Here is a 23,102-nt window from a genome sequence, read left to right on the forward strand (position 1 = left end):
ATAGAATGCCATAGGCAAGCCTGCACGATACGATCGGGTAGGGGACAGTTTGATCTTCTCGTTATTGAAAACCGGTCGTAGCAAAAAAACAAACAAATTATATAGGATCAGCGACAGGGTTGTAGTTGCGGATCACCGATGAGCCCTTTTTCCTTTTTGCAGGGAGGCTAAATGGATTGAGAAAACAAGCAGCTATCTTATCATGACAAAAAGGACCGCGCAAATTCGTTGGAGCGTTGGACCCCCTCCAACGTATGTATCGAGTACTGTCCATCCTATATCCCAATCAAGAGATTCAGGGAAAGCACAAACGATCTGAGATCGGAGTAAAACAATCATGAAAACAAAGTGCCACTGGGGTGAATGTCCAAGAACAAGGACTGAATGCAAGAACAGGGAGTTTTTGCAAGGACCCTAAGCAAGCAAGTTCAGAAATCCTGGGAATACTACCTTCTTACAATATTTCCGTATAGAGAGCCCTCAAATCAAAATGCTCTCCCACTTTCTCCGTGTAAACTGCCTAACTCTCATATCAACAGAAGGAAACTAAGCCTAACTCTCATATCAACAGAAGGAAACCAAGCTTAACTCTCATATACCAAGCCTAACTCTCATATCAACAGAACGAAACCAAGCCTAACTCTCATATCAACAGAAGGAAACAAGCAATAGCAATCTGACATTCCTGTCACGCAGCGCTTCCCTCCCTCGCCGCTGCTCGGTGGTTACTCGAACAACGCCGGCGGCGGCGGCGGCCCCACGACACCCGACCGGAAGACAGAGGACTCGATCAGCGGTGGAGCTCGTGAAAAATCCACAATAAAGGTCTACCAAACACAGCTTGTCTGTGTCACACATCTGTCTAAGGGAAAACGCCAAAAAAAGAGAGAGGATACATGAAAATTACCTCCACGAACCTCCGGTCTTCTCCATCAGGCAAAAATCGGAAGTCTCCGACGAAAACAACCGCATATCGTCCGCCAATGTATCCGAAAACGTTCATCGTGTCCACGCGATGAATGCAGGGATCCACCATCGCGTGTAACCCAGATATCTCCTCTAAGTCGTCGGCAGTAATGCTGTCGAAGTCGACATGGGAATTGGGGCCAAAGAATTGAACAATGAGATCGCGGCAGTGGTCGAACAGGGTATAGTATACCCCGCCGAAGAATGCTGCCGTTTGATTCGGATCCATGGAGGGATCGAGATCGAGATCGAGATCGAGAGGGAGAACAGGGAGAGGGAGAACAGGGAGAGGGAGAGCGGCGAGAGGAGCGAGAGGTCGGGCGTTTAGAGTGTTGCGCAGGAAGTTTAGGGTTTTATAACCCCGACCCGAAAAGAAAAACCCCGTTTTCTTCTTCTTTTTCTTTTTTTCTTTTCTTTTCTGTTTTCCGGTTCTTGTCGAAGCGTGGTCATCTTTAGCAACTTCGGAAACCATACCCGCGGATTATGTTGTGAATGTTGGGTCTGGTTCGACCGTGTATTTGTCTTCGTATCCTCTTGTGACCCCTATGCCTAGACCAAACCGTACGTTTTGATTAATGTCTTTTCCAGTTTTGTGTTTTCCCTTTTTGGTAATTTGTTGATATATATTGCGAAAGTCTTTTGTTTTTTGCTATTTTCTTTTGGGATCGCAGCTATACGAAGATTGATATGCGAATTTGGTATACTTAACAGTGCGACAGACAATAAGTAGTCAATCAAATTCAACACCCAATAAGAGTCTATACATCGCTTAATGTTCCAGCAATTTAGTATGTTTAACATTATCTTTTCCTTAATCAAATCCAGTTCAATTCTTGTGAAGTTGATTGAGCAATGTGATTCATTGCAATGTTCTCAAGAAGCATCAGTCTTGAGTACGAGGGACAGGGGACCAATATTCAATGTCGGGTAAATGTATGAGAAAAAAATAAATCAGCTATACACCGATTAAGTATTGCGATGACGTGGATAGAATTCTTGTGTCCCCCATCCTTTCGTCCTCTCACTGGATTAAACACTCATAAATTCGCGGAAGAGCGTCGTTTCAAGGTTCGCATTTTTTTTGTCTTTTAAAAATGGAAATCAAACGCCTATGAATTTCCCTTCATACCATTCCATCACTTTATTGAAACCGATTGACTCACTTCTCCACGCCGGCAGTAGAACGGATGCATGATATGCTTTCTCCTATGTTGCCGTAATAACCAGTCTTGTGCCAATTGGTCAATATAATCTTGTTCAACGAGTAATATTCAGCGCCTTCCCCTAGGCCCTCCAAAAAAAAAATTAAATAAATAAAAACACTAGGAGCTAGTTCTCGTTCTCCATGACTTCACAACAGCGGCAACATGATTAGAAGCCTAGGTACTTTGTGATTAACGACGTACAATCCAGCCTATGCAGTTGTACATGCGAAGGTCTTAACTTGTCGTGCTTCATTCGAGCCGGACTATGCAATGAATAGTTAGTTTTTGCTCGCATATCAGAGATTCACTTCAAATGTGGGATTGAGTTTTCACTTAATTTAATGGGTGGCATGCCCTTGTGTTCTCTCCACGTTTCTTTGACATAGACACTGGGAATATCTGGCGTGAGCTGTGCATACGTTATATAATGCTGGGTTTCTCTACCATTTTGACTTATGAGAATGGAATTCATAAATGGTTACAAGATTCCACCAATGCTATAAACTGGTCAAAGATTCTTTGGGGTTTTCTAAGTTCATTATACTGTCACAGGCCATTTAGTCCTGTTGCCTTTTCGCCGCCCTCTTGCGGTCATCCAACTCGAGGTTTTGCGGTTTCAGGTTTTGGCGGAAGCTTGCTGTTTCAGAATCCCCGTCGGTTGAATGTTTCTACTGCCAGCTGCATCTTCAAGATTCGTGAATGATCCATGATTCCGAGTCTCCCAAGCAAACCATGGTTGGAACTGGTCTTACGGTCTTAAAATGCCGCAAGCAAGAAATCGCTTTTCCTTCTTGTTTGCATATTGCAATTCAATATCTATCTCGGCGAGTGGGAAATAAAGAACACTCCCATCAGCCGTCGCATGTATAGATACCACGCACTACTTTAGTCGTAGAGTTTCAGAAGATGGTAATTCTTCATCGATGTGAGTTTAGTCCATTTTTGGCTGTTCAGGATTAGTCTGTTACCTCGCGATCGTGTTTTCTTCCTGTTTTCCCCCTCTTTGTTCTTCTAGCAGACAAATTATGCAAGTTATATCTGTGAGGAGACAAGAAGCCAAGAAAAGAAAGAACCAAAGCTAAATACAAAAGAGCAAACCCTGTCGAATAAGACCATTTCCCTTCTTGTTGCTACTTACATCATCTGTCCTCCGAGAGCTGCCCCAAAACACTAGCTTTTCGCAGCATCACAAGGTTGTCTACCACTTCAAATATTAATAATTCGATAATCAAACAATTATATAGAGCTTTTAATTAGCTGTATTAACTATAACAAAAGGGATGTGAATTAGTCTTCGTCATAATTTTTTTTAATAACTCGAATTAAAAATAGATACAGGTAGAACAAATGCTTAAGAACACGCAAGCCACGGATTGCTACTCATGTTTCTTTCTCTTCTCTTTTCTTTCTCGCTTGCAAATTCTAACTGTGTCACCTGAAACAATAATGATTTTTCATCACAATTGTGGATTGTGATTATATATGGATATTCCAAGATTCGGGTTGAGTTTCAAAGTCGAGAGTCGGATCGTAAGTGCCATATTGAACACCCGATAGTCGAGTCTATCGCATCGCGGCTAATTTTGTTAACTAGTCTCCACATACCTACCGTAATTTGAGATCTATAGCCGGAGAGAGTGGCCGTGGATATGATTTGAACTCTCTTTACTGAAACCATATAGGGCCATCAAATCGATTAGCAAATGTTCTGAAGTTATTCAAGAACATAAGCTAGCAACTTGTGGTGAGAATGGCCTGTGCTCTTTTGTAGGGTTGAATGTAATGGCTTTTCTCATTACTCTTGGAAGACGTACGTGCAAAAATCAACTGAATCCAGTGAAGCAATCCAGTTAGAGCAGTAAAATAGATATGATATACTACAGATTGCAAATCGATTGCTATCTTGGCGGCTCATCCAAAACCCTAGGCTCCGTTTGTTTCACGGAACATATTTTTCGGAAAAAAATTTTCTTCATTTTCCGGCGTTTGAATTGGTTAGGAAAATGAGTTAATGAAAAACATATAGTTAAATTCAGGAAAATGATTTCCTCTTTAAAGAATCGGAAATCATTTTCCAAAATATGACTAGATATTGACATTTAAATCGGCAAAAGAACACTACAAGTGCCATAACTTGTGTACGGCGCTCACTTTAGTGCCATAACTTTTTTTTAGATCACTTTAGTGCTAAAATTTTTGAAAAACGATAATTTAAGTGCTAAAATTTTTGAAAAACGATCACTTAAGTGCCAACTCCGGTGCCGTACACAATTTTTCGCCGGAAATCGACGTGGCATTTTTTTATTAATTTCGAAGGCGACGTGGCTCGCCGGAGTCTCGCCGGAGATTGGCACTTAAGTGATCGTTTTTCAAAAATTTTAGCACTTAAATGTTCGTTTTTCAAAAATTTTAGCACCTAAGTGATCGTTTTTCAAAAATTTTAGCACTAAAGTGATCCAAAAAAAAGTTATAACACTTAAGTGATCGTTTTTCCTCCGACTTGGCACCAAAGTGATCCGAAAAAAAGTTATGACACCAAAGTGAGCGCCGTACACAAGTTATGGCACTTATAGTGTCCTTTTGCCCATTTAAATCTTAAACTTTGCACTTGGACATGAGAATCCCAATGCTCGTTCCCGGGCCCTTGGCAATGAGGCCAGGTCTACCGAGGTCCACCAAGGGCAAGCTCGGGTCCATCGAGGCTGGGCCAAGATCTCAGAGCCCGGGCCCATTCCCATCGAGGCCGGGCCTGGGACTCTTGTGCCCTAGTCCATTGAAGCCAGGCCTAAGACCCTAGTGCCCGAGATCGAGTCCTCAGGGCTAGTACCCGAGTCCTTGGAACCCTTACGCGGGTCCCCGGCGCCCATGTCCATCAAGGCCGGGACCGGGTTCCTAGTGCCCACACCCAGGTCCATCGAGATTAGGCTCGGAACCCCGGTGCTTGTGCCCAATTTCCTAGTGCCCCAACTCGGGTACATCAAGGCTAGGCCCGAGTACATCAAGGCTAAGCTTGGGACCCTAGTGCTCGTGTCCGAGTCCCTAGTGCTTGTGCCTAGGTCCATCAAGACCGGGCTCGAGACTCCAACACCCGTGCCCGGGGCCATCAAGGCCGGGCCTGGGACCTTGGCACTCGAGCTCGGGACCCTAGTGCTCGGGCCCGAGTCCATTGAGACTAGTTCCGGAACCCTGACGCACTTGTGTCCCGATCCATTGAGGATTGAGGCGGGGCCCGAGACCTCAGGTCCCCGTCCATCGCAACCGCGACCATTGATGCCAGGTCGGGTCCATAGAGGCCAGGCCCGGGTCCATAGAGGCCAGGCCGAGGACCCAGTGCCCAGGCATTATATTAGATCTTCAGTCACATAACAAGGACAAGAGAATTTCGACCACGATCCACAAGCAAAAGTATACAACATCATGCGTATATTCCGCATCATGATTTTTGTCCGGTTTATCCACGCCATCGGTACAAAACAAGAATGGGCAATGAAAAGTCTTCTCTCTCTGTCTTCAACTTCACTCCGTCCTTGCCCTATATGACCAACACAACCACAACCAGATAGTCCTCTCTCTCTCTCTCTCTCTCTCTCTCTCTCTCTCAAACACCACCATCTTCATCTTCACTTCCAAAGTGCTCCATCATCAAAACCACCTTCACCCATGGAGATCAAATGCTCAGCCTCGGACCTAGCCTCGCTCACCAACTCCACCGCCTCCAACTCCAACAATGCCCTCATGTCCACCTTCCTCTGCAGCCGCCTCGACGCGCATCTCCAACAAGTTCGCCGACACTGCCCACGCGGTCGACAACACCTACCTCCTCTTCTCCGCCTACCTCGTCTTCTCCATGCAGCTCGGCTTTTCCATGCTCTACGCCGGCTCCGTCTGCGCCAAGAACACCATGAACATCATGCTCACCAACGTCCTCGATGCAGCCGCCGGCAGTCTCCGCTACTACCTCTTCGGCTCCCCCTCCAAGGGCTTCGTCGGCCTCCACTTCTTCGGCCTCAAGAAGATCCCCTCCGACCCCTTCGATTACAGCTTCTTCCTCTACCAATGGGCCTTTGCTATCGCCGCTGCCGGCATCACCAGCAGGTCCATCGCCGAGAGGACCCACTTCATGGCCTACCTCATATACTCCACCTTCTTGACGGGCTCTGTCTACACGATAACCTCTCATTGGTTTTCGTCCGCCGACGATTGGCCCAGCCCATTCCGGCCTGACGGCAAGCTCTTCTTCGGGTCTGGCGCCATCGACTTTGCCAGGTCGGGCGTGGTCCACATGGTGGGAGGGATAGATGGCTTGTGGAAAGCCTTCATTGAGGGCCCGCGCATCAGCCGGTTTGACCAGGCTGGGCGGGTCGTGGCCTTGCGGAGTCACAGCGCGTCCCTCGTTGTCCTTGGGTCATTCATGTTGTGGTTCGGGTGGTACGGGTTCAACCTGGGCTCGTTCCTCACCATCTTAAAGACGTACAACACCATCAGCGGGTTCTACAGCCGATGTAGGACCGTGGGGCGGACAGCCGTCATGACCACGCTGGCCGACTCCACCGCCGCCCTCACCATGCTGTTCAGCAAGCGATTGTTGGCGGGCCATAGGAACATCATCGACGTGTGCAACAGCCTACTTGGCGGGTTCGCAGCCATCACGTCCGGGTGGGTCCTCATCGGTTTCAACAAGCTCGCGGAGCTGGCCAAGTTCAACGACCTGCTCGAGGCGGCCCAGCTTCACGGGGGCTAATCTTCACGAGCCTATTCGCAAAGCAGCGGTATGTGGACGAGGTGTACGGCGGGTCGGGCCGTAAGTACGGGTGGTTCACAGGCGGCGTGGGCAGCTGCTGGTGGCCCAAATCGTGGAGATCCTGGAGATCATGGGGCAGGTCACAGCCACAATGGGCCTGCTGTTTATGGGCTCCACAAGTTGAAGTGGCTGAGCGTCCGGCGATGATGAGAAGGACAGCATGGATCTAATGAGGCACGGCGGACTCGCCTACATTTACCGTGATTAGGACGACCAGCTGATCATCCCTCCCATCACGAGGAGGGTAGAGCCCACGAATCGGAGCCCCGCCCCAAACGTTGATGATCAGAATGACACACGATCCGTCTGATCCTTTCTTGCATGGGAGTGGGCCCGCATGCGTAGGATTTGGATGGCTGGGATTCTCTTTCAAGATACCCGGGGTGTGTCCAAACCAGGGGGTCCTGTGTATTTACAGCATTTTGTCGCCATCTCTCTCGTGTCCTTTTTTCTTTGGACTAATCCTTAAATCGAAAAAATAAAAGAAAAATGAAGAGGATAAGCTATTTATTCGAATTTTATTGTAATTTTAATGCGTAAATTATATCGAAAATAAGTGTTGTCTACTCTTTATTAAACCAGCGATAGCAATAGAAGGGAAAAAACTAGACTTGAATATCGAAACTCACTCGACAACGATTCATTTGCAATACCGATCTGCCTTCTTCTTCACTCAGTCATCGAGCGCGTCCTCAACGAGCGAGCAAAAGGTGGGAGGCTGACCTTCAAGGGCGAAGCCCTAGCGTCCCGCAGCAAGTCCATCGACAAGAAGCAAAAGAAGAAGCGCAAGCAGAAGCTCAAGGATGCCGCCGCCGCTGAGGACAGCGAGATCGAGCAGCAGCGGGTGGAGGACGGCGACGGCGACGCTGCGGCGGCGGCGGCGGGCCAGGACATTTACCCCATCGACGCGGCAAAGAAGATGAAGTACGAGGAGCTGTTCCCCGTGGAGGCGAGGTAGTTCCGCTACGACCCCAAGTTCAAGGCCAAGACCGTCGAGGACGCACTTGATGACCGAGTGAAGAAGAAGGCGGATCGGTACTGCAAATGAATCACTGTCGAGTGAGTTTCGAAAATAAGTGCTGTCTACTTAAATTAACTATCGAAAATAGAAGAATGGAATCGGCCTATTACCTCTCTGAGGTTAAGATGCTTGCTCTGCTTATCCTTGTCAATGTTATTATAACACAAATGCACAGCCAGTGACTAAATGGTGTGAACCTTCTGCATGTTAAATGTAACAATGGCATGATATTCCGAAAAATCGGAAGCAAATCACCAACAAGGCAAGTCCTTTAATGGTGAAGACGTGTTAGGAGCACCTATTACTGGATTTTATTTCTTTTTCCACACAATAATATCATGCTCGGTCAAGGCACGGGAACTTATTAAAAAATAAATGAGAAAGCAAGGGAACTTTTTTTTTTTTGCTAGAAAAGAAAGCAAGGGAACTTGCACCGTCTCTTGTACGACAGTTTTGGTTGCACGCATCTGTTGACAGCAGTCTTGGTGTGTGTGTCCATGATGTCTTTTTGAGGTTTTCACAATGTTGTCCGTTCCGTGTCCTACTCACCGCATGCTTTATGTGAGGCACCGCTACAGGTTATCTAACTCATGCTAATATTAAGACTTACCTCAAGACTTACAAACAACTCTCGAGGTTTTACGATCAATAGAGCATTTGAAAGTACTGAAGCTCATTTTTGGCTCCAAGGATATTGAAATAAATATTATCGATGTGTTTCATCAGCTCCTGTTTTTTTTTTTATCCAAAATATGTCAAATTTGATTAAGCAGCACGTCCCTACGGGTTCTAATGAGTGGATCTGCCGAATTAAGAGAACAGGCAGCGCTAGGTCTTGGAGAGCTGATTGAAGTGACAAGTGAGAAGGCTATGAAGGAGTGTGTAATCCAAATAACACGGTATTGGTTTCTTGCATTTCTTGCTCTGAATGATCCCCAACATCTGAGATTTAGTTGAATGGACTTCATTTAAAAAAAAGAAGTTGACTGGAACTTGTAAATTGGGAGTCGGTACTTATTGAGAACTACATTCCTAGTACTTACAGTCTACATTTTTGCTTCTTGTTTTTAGAAACTATTAAGACATGCTGCTAAAACATCTGGAAAATTTGGAAAGTTGAATTGAAATTTGCTTTTGCGTAGTCATTTTGCGAAACTAGAGAATGCTCTTTAAGTCTGATAATCCTTTTAGTTTGTCATTCTTTAGTTCTTGATCGTGACTTTGACAGCTCAAGTAACTCTTTTCCCCCCTTAAATCTTGTTGTCTTGTGCTTAGCTAACCAAACGTAGCTTGCACCCTATTTCTTCTTTGATCAGATTATTAATTCGGTGATTGATGCATTTCGTCTTTGTATGGTTAATGTCTTCATTTGCGTGTGCTACCAATGGTTCAACTTTTTCCTTCCCTAACATTTAGACTGCATGTGGATGCAGACCACTTATCCGGATAATAGGTGATCGGTTTCCTTGGCAAGTGACGAGTGCAATATTATCCACTCTAAGCATCATACGAAGAAAGGGAGGATTGGCTCTGAAGCCTTTTCTTCCTCAGCTGCAGACGACTTTTGTCAAATGTCTCCCGGACAATACAAGGTAGGGGCAATACATTGTACGTTATTCTTGCAGGGAATGCCTTTGTTTTGGAGGAACGTTCCTCTCCCTCTTGTTGTGGATCTTGCTTTTGCATTTTTTACTTGTCAATGCTCTCCATGTTGAGGCATGTTGACATCTAAATTTCGACCGACCATTTAATAATAATTTGCATAGAAAATTAGGGATTAAATTTTAACCCCTAAAAAAAATATTAAAATTGCATAGCATATAGTTTAAGTTCATATAGGTTAGTTGCATTCCGCATCGGATCGACAGTGGCGAGAAAGTTGAAAATCCATTGCGTAAATCGAGCTCGGGCACCAAACAAAACTCGGCTCACTCAAGGGATAAGGGCCGAAAATTACAAGACATGACAGGCTCAATTGAACTTAATTTGATCATAATTCAGCCCATTAAAGTTTAATCGCAAGTTGACTTTAGGGTATTAGAGCCCATCACATTGAAAAAGTGGCCTAAATTAAGCCCGCAATAGCAAGACAAACCTAGGTCATACTATAAATACATGTTATACCCTTCAATGAGAGGGAGACTCTCATAATTTTTGAAGAACACAATTTCGGAGAGCAGAGGAGGCCACACAATTTCATACACGGCCACCATTGAGAGAATAAGGAGAGCACGTCCGTGAGAAAGTTCTCTTTCCGCAATAGGCATTACTCACGAGGACCTCTTCATCACAACAGACCCAAGAGAGAGGAGTTTTTGGCTTTTTCCTGCAGGTGGGACACAAGACGCGTTCAACACATTGAAGAAGATGCCCAGAGGGGTCTCCACCAAACAGAGAAAGAGCTAAGCAGGAGGAAAAAACAAAAATTCTCTCTACTTGCTTGCACAGCAACGGTTCTGACATTGCTCCATCGTTGGAGAAGTTCCAACGAGCGACGATCCTTTTGCGACATTGCGTTCAGCCACATCAAGTCTTGGCTCCCCTGGCGTGACCTGCACTGGGACTCTTGCACCGCCTCAATTCCTGCTGAGTCTTCGTCGGACTCCCACCAAGCCGAGGCGTTGGGTTTTCTGTTTTACAGGCTGTTCGGAATATTCGAGTCATGATCTACGAGTTCCGCGAACCATTAGCCATAGAATTGAGCCTGAACCCGTGGACCGCCTGCCGCCATCGGTCACCGTCCCGATCCGCAAGCCCGAGTCCGATCCAAGTTCGAATTGGAAATATCCACAAATTAGGTAAGATTCTCATCTATAGTCTTAGAATATTCAGTTTCCTAATCTTTCGGGTGTTTGAATATTTCGTGAATAGTGCGTGGATTGCTAGATACCTTAGGATGATGTGTGCTATATCCGTAATATTTGAAAATACCCAAAATTAGGAATCATTCCTAATTTGGCAACGTATCTGGACGACTATCCGACCTTATCCCTAAGGTACGATATGCGGTGATACGGAAAATCGTTATCTTATTCATAATCACTTGGATACGATAATAAATTTTATTTTCTTTCCAAATTTGAACAATCAGCTTTCCGTCGATATCTATAACCTTATAGATATGACCGTTAGTTTGATTTCTTTGCCTAATTTGAATTTAATAAAACAAATCTTGCGGATCGCGTGGATTGATTTTGATAGTTGTCACGCCCCGTACCCCACGAAGCGCGAGCATCCCACCTCCGGTCGTTTGTGATGCAACGCTCCCAGGATGCGTCGCCGACCCAACGCCCAATCAGAGATAAAGCACATGCGGAAACAACGTATATATATATACACCCGTACAAAACAACACACGTGAGACTAAGGTAGAACAACCATCAAACAAGAATATACACTTGTACTAATATAGTAAAAACCTTTTTACACTATCCTTTTGTAAAACTCCAAAAACCTCAACATCAGCAGTCAACTGCCACTATATCAAAAAGGGTAAGTGGCACCGGTGGTTAAGCTAACTAGGGTAGGAATGCCATTCAAAAGAGACGGTCTTCGCTTCCCAGGGTACCGGCCTGCTCTAGGGTTCCCAGTCAGGGTCCGAGGACTCCGATGAATCGCCCGACGGTTCCTCTGAAGACTCCTCCGAGGGCTCCGACTCCCGACTCCGTATCCTCGGCTACGATCCTCTCGTCCTCCGAATCTAGCTCTAGCTCTGGGTCCAGATAAAGACCTAACTCGTCATCTTCCTCAGCTCCTATCTCTACATCGGACCCTACCTCGGCGACCTCTCCAATTTCTTCCTTGTCATCTATGTCCGTGTCTTCGAGTTCCTCTTCTTCATCATCGAGCTGATCAGGATCTTCGGCGACTACTTGAGGCTCCCCATGCATGGGCTCATCCATGCCGTCTACGTCATACACATCCTGAGGATTGATTATCTCACCATCAGCTATCCGTGGAATCATCAATCCATCTTGGTCAACCGGCACATCAAAAGTTCTAAGGGGTTGTCCGAGGTTTCCGTCCGCATCTCGTAAGCACCAGGCCACGTACTCTTGAGTCTGATGAAAATACTCTCCCACATTTACAAACACCACGGATCGATATCTCACATAAGATTCCCCATTTCCTGCGGGGTATGTACTAGTATACTGGCGTATCTGTACAGGTATTCCAAAAAGCGGCGGATTCGGCATCTTTACGGCTGGGGGTCTGAAAATGTGGGTTATTACAACTGTGAGACGAATCTCAGCGAGTATAACCCCTAGACCTAGGCTAAGCTAACATGCATTCTCCTGACAGGCAAAACAACATAATACACAGACAATGGTTTGGCCTTTGGCCCAAACAGAACATAAGAATTATCCTGCAGGTTAGGCAGTTCATTAAATTCCTCAAGGCACGTGCACAAATACGCTGATCACACGTGCGCTACGCGCATGCTCATATTCACAATGTTCATCTCGCATGCCGGGTCGTGCATTTTATGCATACAATGTCAATGTCATGCGATGTTCCCATTTCGGTTTACCCAATACACCGTCTTAATTATTAATTACGACTCGAGCCCACACAATTCCCGGCCCGGTGCGTCTAGCCTGCTACAAAGTGCATAAGGCGCAACACCGATCTGGCCCAATGTCTCTAGCCTGCTACAAAGTGCATGAGGCGCAACACTGATCTCCCTACGAACTAGAGCCCGCGTAAAACGCATCAGGTTGGTCGTCTTCCGGACATACCGGGCATCGTCCTGCTACAAAGTGCATGAGGACGGCATCGACCCGAAGGCCCTTAAGTGATCACACGGCACCTTGCCAATTTTATCTGGGCCCCGCGTAAAACGCATCATGGCATAATTAGGTGATCACATGCTCATGTCAGACACGCATTCTCGCACAATTTCGTCACACGCCTCATTCTCGGCACACCCAATGCGTGTCCATGAAATGCAACATAATGCAACATGAGCATCAATAAACCACAGGTACTCAGTCAAATCGAAATCACCACACAGTGCCCAATTCATAAATAGCATGCTCACTTGGCCAGTTAATACCAAGCGGCCCAATTTCAAATACACAATTTAAGCCATCAATTGGCCAATCACACTCCGCACAATTTAGTCACACGAGCACACAACATATCATTTCACAATTAAGCACCAATCGGTCAACAACCAATCACCTCGGATAATCCCGGTCATTCAGCTAACAATTCTCGTTGCCCGCCATAATCCGATATATTCCTCAAAAATACGGACAGCCACTATTTCCCCAATCCGGGTCCAATAATTATCCATAATAATCCCACTAATTTCCTCGGATTTTATTTCCACCAAACCATCCTCAATCCAGTCCGAATTATACACTGATACTACCCAAGCCAGTCCAAAATACACCGATAATACCTAAGCCAGTCCAGAAAATCGCACTATCAGTCCTAACAGGCGGCTGTTTAGAGGTTACGCGTATCGACCTAGGGTTATCCAAGTCATGACGGTCCCGATCATTGAGAGAATGAGAAATTATCACTAGTCCCAGAGGTCCCGATCGTTCGGTTTAGGTCCAGGACTGGTTGGCCATGTGCACTGTCGGACGGGCAGAATCACCTGCGATCCAATTGTACATCATTGGCCTTGGTCAAACCAATTCCATCACCTTTCCTAAGATCGGCCCACATTGGCCCAAAATATTCTCTCATCGTTTCTCGTGATCGGTGTCCGATTCAAAATCGGGTCCCTGGTCCACGTACCATTTTCCCAGTTAGCCATACCCCATTGGTTAGTATCCCGAGAGTGATCAGCTCTGGGCGAGACTTACTAAAATGAAATGCAAAATATTGCCAATTTTATTGATCCCGGAATTTCATCGAAATTCGGGCTGTTACAACTCTTCCCCCCTTAAAAAATTTCGTTCTCGAAATTTGAAATCTATCCTTAACTACTCAAACAACTGGGGATGCTGACGTCTCATAGCTTCTTCGCTTTCCCAAGTGGCACCTTTCGTTCCGTGGTGCTCCTAGACAACTTTGACCATCGGAATCGTCTTGTTCCTCAGCACACGATCTTTTCTATCTTCGATCCTAACTGGCCTTTCCACGTACGACACTCTGTCGTCCACTTCTATTTCCTCATACTTCAGAATGTGGGTCGGGTCTGGCTCGTACTTCCTCAACATCGACACGTGGAAAACATTGTGTACTTGGGACAGATTAGGCGGCAAGGCAAGTCGGTAAGCCATATCACCAATCTTTTCCAATATCTCGAATGGCCCGACGTACCTGGGACTGAGCTTCCCTTTCTTGCCAAATCGAGATAACCCCTTCATAGGCGATACCTTGAGAAATACGTGATCTCCAATCTGAAATTCAAAGGGTCGTCGTCTCTGATCGGCGTAACTCTTTTGGTGACTCTGTGCTGATCTCGGATAATCTCAACAGCTTCCACTGACTGCTGTACTAACTCTGGGCCTGTGATACTCCGTTCACCTACTTCGTCCCAACATAAAGGCGTCCTACACGCCCTACCATATAAGGCCTCAAACGGTGCCATTTGAATACTTTGCTAATAGCTATTATTGTAGGCAAACTCTATTAAATGTAACTGTTCCTCCCATTTGCCTTGAAAATCCAATACGCAAGCCCTCAGCATGTCCTCTAAAGTCTGAATTGTCCTTTTAGACTGGCCATCTGTCTGCGGATGATAAGCTGTACTAAACTGTAACTTGGTTCCCATGGCCATTTGCAAACTTTTCCAAAAACTCGCTGTAAACCGCGGATCTCTATCCGATGTGATTGTCACTGGTACCCCATGAAGACGTACAATGTGCCGCACATATAACTCTGCATACCTTTCCAACTCAAAATCCTTCCGAACTGCTGGGAAATTGGCTGATTTAGTCAGTCGGTCTACTATTACCCAAATCGAATCATGACCTCTCTGACTTCGGGGTAAACCTGATATGAAATCCATCGTGATATGTTTCCATTTCCACTCGGGAATCTCCAACGGTCTCAGTAGTCCTCCAGGCTTACAGTGCTGTGCCTTCACTTGTTGGCAGGTTAAGCACTTGGCCACATGCTTGGCCACATCTTTCTTCAGTCCATTCCACCAATAATGTTGCCTCAAATTCTGATACATCTACTTGGGTGGATACTGTAATTACTGCGATGTGCCTCACTTAAAATTTCTTCCTTAAGCTCAATCTCATCGGGCACACACAATCGTCCTTGAAACTTTAGAATTCCATCCTCACTCACTTGGAATTCCGGTTTCCTTAAAGTGGCATCCATTTCAATAATCTTTTGTATCTCTAGGTCCGTAGACTGAAGTGCCTTGATCCTTGCCTGAATTTCCGGTTCAATCCTCAAAGCAGCCATCAGGCTAGACATCTAACTCACCTCAAACTTAAACTCCGAGTCCCTAAACTTCTCCAGCAAAGTCCACTCTTTCACCAACATATGCGCCATACTTGACTTACGACTTAGTGCATCCGCTATTCGATTTGCTTTCCCTGGGTGGTACATGATATCGCAATCATAATCCTTTAAAAGTTCCATCCATCGACGTTGCCTCATATTCAATTCTTTCTGCGAAAACAAGTACTTGAAGCTTTGATGATCCGTATAAATCTGAAACTTCTCTCCACACAAGTAGTGCCTCCAGATCTTAAGGGCAAAAACAATTGCTGCCAGCTCCAAATCATGCGTCAGATAATTCATCTCATGTGACCTCAACTGGCACGACGCATAAGCAACTACCTTTTCATGTTGCATTAGCACACAACTAAGTCCTCTTAATGAAGCATCACTATAGACTTCGAATCCTCCTGGCCTCGATGGAATGGTCAATATTGGGGTAGTTGTAAGCCTATGCTTCAACTCTTGAAAACTTTGCTAACATTTATCGTTCCACTCAAACTTAGATTCTTTCTTCAACAATCGCGTCAACGGCATGGCTATCGACGAGAATCCTTCTACAAAACGTCGATAAAAGCCAGCCAATCCTAAGAAGCTTCGAATCTCTGTTACGGAAGTTGGTCTAGGCCATTTCATCACTACCTCAATCTTCATCGGGTCCATAGAGATTCTGTCTCCCGAAACTATATGTCTAAGGAACGCCACTCTGCTTAACCAAAACTCACACTTACTGAACTTGGCAAAGAGTGTGTATTCTCTTAATGTCCGCAATACCTCGGTCAAATGTACCTCATGCTCCTCCGGGCTTTTCGAATACACCAAAATGTCATCGATAAACACTATGACGAATCTGTCTAGAAACTCCTTAAACACCCTATTCATTAAATCCATAAAAGCAACCGAGGCATTGGTTAATCCGAAGGGCATCACTATAAACTCGTAGTGCCCATACCGCGTCCTAAAAGCGGTCTTAGGTATGTCCTCCTTTCGGATCCTTAGCTGATGGTATCCGGTTCGCAAATCAATATTAGAAAACATTGATGCTCCTTGCAACTGATCAAATAGATCATCAATCCTCGGCAAAGGGTACTTGTTCTTAATCGTCACCTGATTCAACTGCCGATAATCAATACACAACCTCAAGGTTCTGTCCTTCTTCCTTACAAACAGTACTGGTACTCCCCATGGAGATACACTAGGTTGAATGAAGCCTTTATCCAACAACTCTTGTATCTGCACCTTTAGTTCCTTCAATTCGGATAACGACATCCGATATGGTGCCTTAGAGATCAGTTCAGTTCCTGGTGCCAACTCTATCACAAATTCCACTTCTCACTCGGGCGGTAAACCAGGTAATTCCTCAGGAAAGACTTCGGGGAAGTTACTTACCACTGGTAACTCTTCCAACTTGGTTTCCGCCATTGTTGGATCCATAACATTCACTAGATATCCTTCACACCCATCATCCAACAGTTTTGTTACTTTGAGCGAAGAAATCCAAGGGATCGAGGTTCCTCCTCGGTTCCCCTGAAACTCAAACCTTGGACGTCCTATCGGATTAAACAGGATCGTCCTACTACCGCAATCCATAACGGCCTTCTGGCTCACTAGCCAATCCATTCCGATTATCACATCGAAGTCGAACATAGCTAACACTGCCAAGTCAATACTTTCTTCACTACTCCCAATCACAATCTTACAGTTAGGACACCCAAAAGAAACTAACATTTTATCATTCACAGGCGTCGACACACTCAGCATAGTCTCAAGCAACACTGGTTCCAAACCCACTAACTTAACAAATTGCTCCAAAATAAAAGAGTGGGTTGCCCCCGGATCAAACAACGCGTAAGCAGGATGATCACAAAGAGAAATGGTACCTGTGACCATGTTCGCCGCATTCTCAGCTTCTCTGCGCGCCATGGCATAGACCCTTCCTTGCGCCGGTGGTCGTCCTTGATTGGCCGGTGGGGGAGGTCCGGCTTGGTTTCCAGTTCGTGACGGTGGCAACCTGGGTGGTCCTGAAGGTTGCATCTGCGGCCAATCGCGGATCTGATGTCCCATGCTCCTACATTTAAAACATGCCCCAAATCTACTCGGCTGGGGATTCGGCTTTCCTATTGTCCGTCTAGCGAGTGGAACAAACTGCCTGTTTCCTGTCATAGGTCTCTTCCCCATACGACGGTTGTCTCTGATCTAAGCGAATCGCGATCTAGAAGCGGCTGCTCTTTCCTGCTGATCTCGCTCTATAATCTGTGCCCGCTCATAAATTTCTCCAAAGTCCTTAATATTGTGCGACAAAATCTGGCTCCGGAGATCCGGCTTCAAACCATCTCGGAATCTCTGAGCTTTGTCCCGCGGGTTCTCAACCATAGTCGGTGCGAACTTGGCCAATCTTGCAAATTCTCTTTCATACTGATCAACGGTCATCTGACCTTGGCGCAGTCGCATGAATTCCATCAACTTCCTCTCTTGGGTGACTTCCGAAAAGTACTTTTCATAAAAACTTTCAACAAACACTGCCCAATGAATTATTGTAAGGGAGCGATTTTTAATTTATATTATATGATCGGATTTCATTTAACAGAGCGACTCATATCAAGTGATGAGGTGTTACAACTTGCTGTGCCCCTGGATTCATGCATACGAATAGCAGAATTGCGATCAGAGTGGCGATCTCTCCGGCAACCAATATGACATCACCATCCTCATTTGGAAGGTTCGATTTCATCTCATTTTCCCCATTTAGATCTTTATATTATATATTCGGCCTAATTTGTTTATTGTTGCGCTTGCTTAGGATCCGAAGTTGGGGAACTGGTGGATGGGCTTCGGGGACAACATGCTGGTGGGGTACTGGCCGGCAGAGCTGTTCACGCACCTGGCCGACCACGCGACGATGGTGGAGTTGGGCGGCGAGGTGGTGAACTCACAGCCCGACGGCGGGCACACCACCACCCAGATGGGGTCGGGCCGGTTCGCCAAGGACGGGTTCGGCACGGCCGGGTACTTCCGCAACCTCGAGGTCGTCAATGCTGACAACAGCCTCAGCTTGGTCCAGGGCATCTACACCCTGGCCGAGAACACCAACTGCTGCAACATCAAGGGCTGTTACAGCAACGAGTGGGGCACTACTTCGGTGGGCCCAGGAAAAACCCTAAATGCCCATGACTCGACCCATGTAAATATTTTGCGATCATCGTGATCCGTCGGGCTTGGATCGAAATTTTATCATGGGTCGGATTAATTAGTAGTAAAAGCGAAATGATTAGTCTCTCCCAGCTTCCTTGTCTGACATAATTCTTTGATTATGTAATTAATTAAGCAAATTCGTACTATAGCCCCTCTAAGGTTTTTCGGCTCGCCCCTAGTTTTACAACTTTACTTGAGTTATATGCTGTCCGAGCGATGGCGCAATGACAAAACATCAAGTAGGATTATTCGAGTGAAGATTAGGGTGGTTTTGGAGTGATAACTAGGGTAGTTTACTAGTTTATCTCAAGAATATGCTCAATTAACTTAATCTCGAAGTCTAATGGGCTTGTACTTGATTTTGTACGGCCCCGACCCACTACCACTTGGTTTCAAATCATCCAATCAATTTTCATGGAATTCCTATTTATCTGTTCAAACGATTAAATGAATCTTCTAACCCCACTTGATTAATCAATTATGGGACAAATTCGTACCCAAACTTGTCAGCTTAATTAAAAGCATCATTTCCTTGATTTCGCTACGTCTACGTTGGCGATTCCCAGCGGCAACTGGCCGAAATGACTCAGTTAAAATTTCGAACAAAGATTTGAGGTTACATTAGCAAAATCAGAACGTTATGACTGGATTGGCTCTTCGTAACAATAGGTTTATGACCGAATTGGTAATTTTTTTGGGTACTAATATTTTCGTTTGGGGGTCGAGATTAATCCCTAATTTTTCTATGCAATACGACGACTGACATTATTTATCTTAAGAATTTAGTTGATTAACTTAATCTCGAATAGCTAATGGGCTTGTGCTCGTTCTAAACATTAAAGCAAATAAAATTAAAGTGCCATGCTCAAATTTTATTTTTGTCGCAAATATAAAGAAGCTTATGGTACAAGATTAGACCCTCTTTCCATATAGCTTCCAAGTCCTAACTCATACAAAGAGCACACTAACTATAAAAAAAAATAAAAAAAATAAAATCCGACTAAATTCTGTGTTTCTTTAGGTCTTTATTCCTCCATCGTCACCTCACCGCCTTCATCTTCATTGCATTTGATTTCGCACCGATTTGATCTTTGCCTCCAACTTCTTCTCGGCATCGCCGTCCTCGACCTCCTTTGCTTCAGACCTTCGACATCGCCTCTGTGATTACATCGCCGTCATCGTCGATCTTCACTTTGAGCTTCGAAGCCGCCACTTTGATCTCGTCCGACGGCCTGACCTCCGCCTCATCTCCGATCTTGCATGTTGGGCGGCGGAATGGCCTCAGCAGCTCCATCATCTTCGCCACGTCGTCCACCTTCTTCGTCACCACGATCGACAACGGATCCCCTCTGTAGCGATCCCTCTCGAAGTTGGCCTCCTTCACGGCCTTGGCCTTGAGCTTCTTGCGCTTCTCAAACGTGCGGTCGCTGACCCTCTCCAGCTTCCTTATCTGCCCCCGGGTCCTCTCCAGCAGCTGCTCCAGCCAGTCAATCGTCGTCCTCTTGTCGGCCTTCCGGAGCTTCCGCTGGCATTTCTTGGGATTGTCGATCGAGCTCGTCCCGCACTTGCCTGAGCTTCTCCTTGATGCTCCGCCTCGACTCCTTCAGCGCCGCGACCTCCTTCGAGGCCTCGAGGCAGCCAGATTGGAGCTTGTTGATCTTGTTCATGCTGTTGAAGAATCGCGAAATGTTTCTCTTCAACTCCATTATTCTTTTCTCTTTTTGTGAATGAGTTCGTGACTTTTAACGATGAACAGTGAATGACTTCTGCATGCGGCATGCAAGCCGCTTTATGTAGAGAAGCATGAGGCGGCTAATCGGGTTGAGGCGGTCACGGAGAATCTCGTCACAGCCACTCACGAGATTACACATGGCGGGTATGTCGGTGGGCCTATGTGTAACTCGGGGCTGATTACGTGACGTAACAGTTACCACCTGGATTTTATCAATTTCTTCTTATTTTTCTCCGCTCCGAAAAAGGACCGTACCTATAAGCTGAATATTGTTCTCCAAGTAAATACCCATTCAGCCTCTTCGGAGGTTATTACGTGGAAATTTCGACAGTTTATATGGGCAAAAACAAATGATAATTCTATTTTTCTAAATTATGGAAGTTTTCGTGACTTGAAATACCTATATTGTATGTTTATATATTTCCAAAATTTTTGTGGTTGGTGTGTATGGCAAACGTTCATAATTAATACTGACAGTGCAAAATAAAAGTTAAACAGCAAATTACCAAAATAGAAAAGGATTCCTTTCTGGTTATGAAAAGGCCAAAGGGACCTGTTTGATTTGCTCTTTTTTTTTCTAAGAAAAAAAGTTATTGATTTTCTTGCATAAATTATGAATATCATTGAAAGCCTAGAAATCTACGAAAAATAATAAATGAATTTCTATATAAATAAAATAAAAGTTATTTAAGGTATACCATGTCATTGTAAGTTCTGTCAACACAAAAGGAAAACAATGCGATTCCTTGTTTAATTACTCTTCTTAACACAAAGAAGATTCAGTCATGTTTGTCACACTAAGAAGATTCAATCAAGATCCATGGCCATGCGTTCCGTGGATGATCATCCGCGCGGGCAATTCATTAACGGTGCTGCGGCGATTTTTGGATTGGATCGCTTAGCAAAGCAAAGAAGATCGTCGTTCTTAAATGCTCAGATTTGGAAAGAGATCCATCCACGAACAAAGAAACAATTTCAGACTCCTTCACAAGAATGTATATATACACACTGTTTCGCCGGAAATCGTTCCCGCGGTGAAATATAATTCACCGAAAGTCGTTCTTCGATTTTTACTAGAGGAGACCGGGTTCTGGGACTAATTCCGGATAGGAGTTATCCAGGCGGGAGCAAGAAATCCGATTATCTTGACTGATAACTCAAAATTCGTACAGTGACGAAGTTCGGCTTGTGTTTATAAATAACTCAGATGAAACCGTCTAGTGGCTGGCGGCATCCGAAGTTCGTTGATACAATATTACGAAGCTACGGGCTTGGAAAAGTAAACAACTACAGCTACGGAAAGATAAAGTGCAATACTGGAAAGTAAAGATAAAAAGACAGCATTTTGGTTTTTATGTCCGGGGAGGGGGAGGGGGGTTGTTGGCAGCCGAGTGCTATTTATAATGTGAGCCTGGTAACCGTCTTTTGCCTTGTGTTCAACATACACCATTGGTCTTATCTTCACCGTTCATCGAATGACACCTGTCCACCAACTGCTATTGATCTCATCCTTTATCTGAGTTGATAACTGTTGTTGGACTCTTCTCACATTGCCACCTGTCCTTTCCGAAGGAAATAACCGTCGTTGAGCTCTTCCCTACGTGACACCTGTCCTCTCCGGAGGAAATAACCGTCGTCGAGCTCTTCCCTACATGACACCTGTCCTCCTCCGGAGGAAATAATTGTCATTGATCTCCTCTTTTTCGTGACACCTGTCCTTCCCGGAGGAAATAACCGTCATCGATCCCCTCTTTGCGTGATGCCTGTCCTTGGGAAATAGGGACCTTCATCGAGCTCTTTGAGGCTTGCCACCTATCTTTCCATAACAGATACGCTTGTCGAGCTCTTCCTGGCTTGACACTTGTCTCTCTATATCAGAGACCTTCATCGAACTCTTCCTGGCTTGACACCTATCTCTTTGTAGCAGAGACCTTCGTTGAGCTCTTCCTGACTTGACACCTGTCTCTTTATACCAGAGACCTTCGTCGAGCTCTTCCTGGCTTGACACCTGTCTCTCTGTAGCAGAGACCTTCGTCGAGCTTTTCCTGGCTTGACACCTGTCTCTCCTTGTCGATGGACTCGATGAGAACTTTCTGGCACTTGTTTGCTTCTTCTGAATTTTAAATTTCCCGCCGGTGACTGCCAGTACTTGCCAGCTGTTTTGCTTACGTGAGCCATCTCGTACAGGCTACGTCATCTTTTGACATATATTATTTTATTTATTCCATTTATCGACATCCTAATTAATTATGGGTGTCAACATATGCCCCCTTTTAAAAGAATTAAATCGAAAAGAATTAATTCTTTTAAAGAGATGTGTTTGGCTCGACTGATTTCAACTTTGACGCCTCGTAACTTGCGTCTGCTGAAACTTTCCGTGATTTCTCATTTTATTCTGATACGTCGCCTCAATCATTTTATAACTTTGGTTTATAAGGCACTGGTGACACTTGAGTTATATGGATTTGGTTAACCTGTCTCTATAACTCATGCATCTTCTTTTTCCTCTGCAATCTCCTCTTTTGAGTCCTTGTCATATTGCCCCTGGACCTTGAATTTCTCTTGATTCAAACCATTCGTCCTCAGGTGGATCGACTGGTACTTTCAAAGTCCTTGTATGGCTAGGTGTCACAGATAACTCATCTTCTCCTTCGTGTAGGTCATCAAATTCTTCACCCCATCTAGTTGCAACTACCTCCTCCGAATATTTGAGGGGTGGACCATAGTCAACATAGTAATCAAATTTACCACTAGGTTCTCCTAATGTTC

General features: G+C 45.2%; 1 protein-coding gene and 2 pseudogenes across 1 annotated transcript; 2 read left to right on the forward strand and 1 right to left on the reverse strand.

Annotated features, from left to right (window-relative positions):
- LOC130138553 (uncharacterized) overlaps positions 1-18,580 on the forward strand; it is an 80,343-nt pseudogene extending 61,763 nt beyond the window's left edge.
- LOC130138555 (uncharacterized) lies at positions 62-1,283 on the reverse strand. The gene is made up of 2 exons (XM_056312844.1): positions 908-1,283; positions 62-827 (listed from the first exon to the last, which is right to left on the reverse strand). Exons 1-2 carry the CDS (start codon positions 1,193-1,195, stop codon positions 726-728), a joined length of 390 nt encoding a protein of 129 aa, XP_056168819.1. The 5' UTR covers positions 1,196-1,283; the 3' UTR covers positions 62-725.
- Positions 5,801-7,359, forward strand: LOC130138552 (ammonium transporter 1 member 2-like; annotated as a pseudogene).
- Positions 18,581-23,102: the final 4,522 nt, after the last annotated feature.

The sequence above is a fragment of the Syzygium oleosum genome, unplaced genomic scaffold, assembly GCF_021117445.2.
Source record: "Syzygium oleosum isolate NSW1041296 unplaced genomic scaffold, Sole_v2.1 Sole_v2.06, whole genome shotgun sequence".
NCBI lineage: Eukaryota > Viridiplantae > Streptophyta > Magnoliopsida > Myrtales > Myrtaceae > Syzygium > Syzygium oleosum.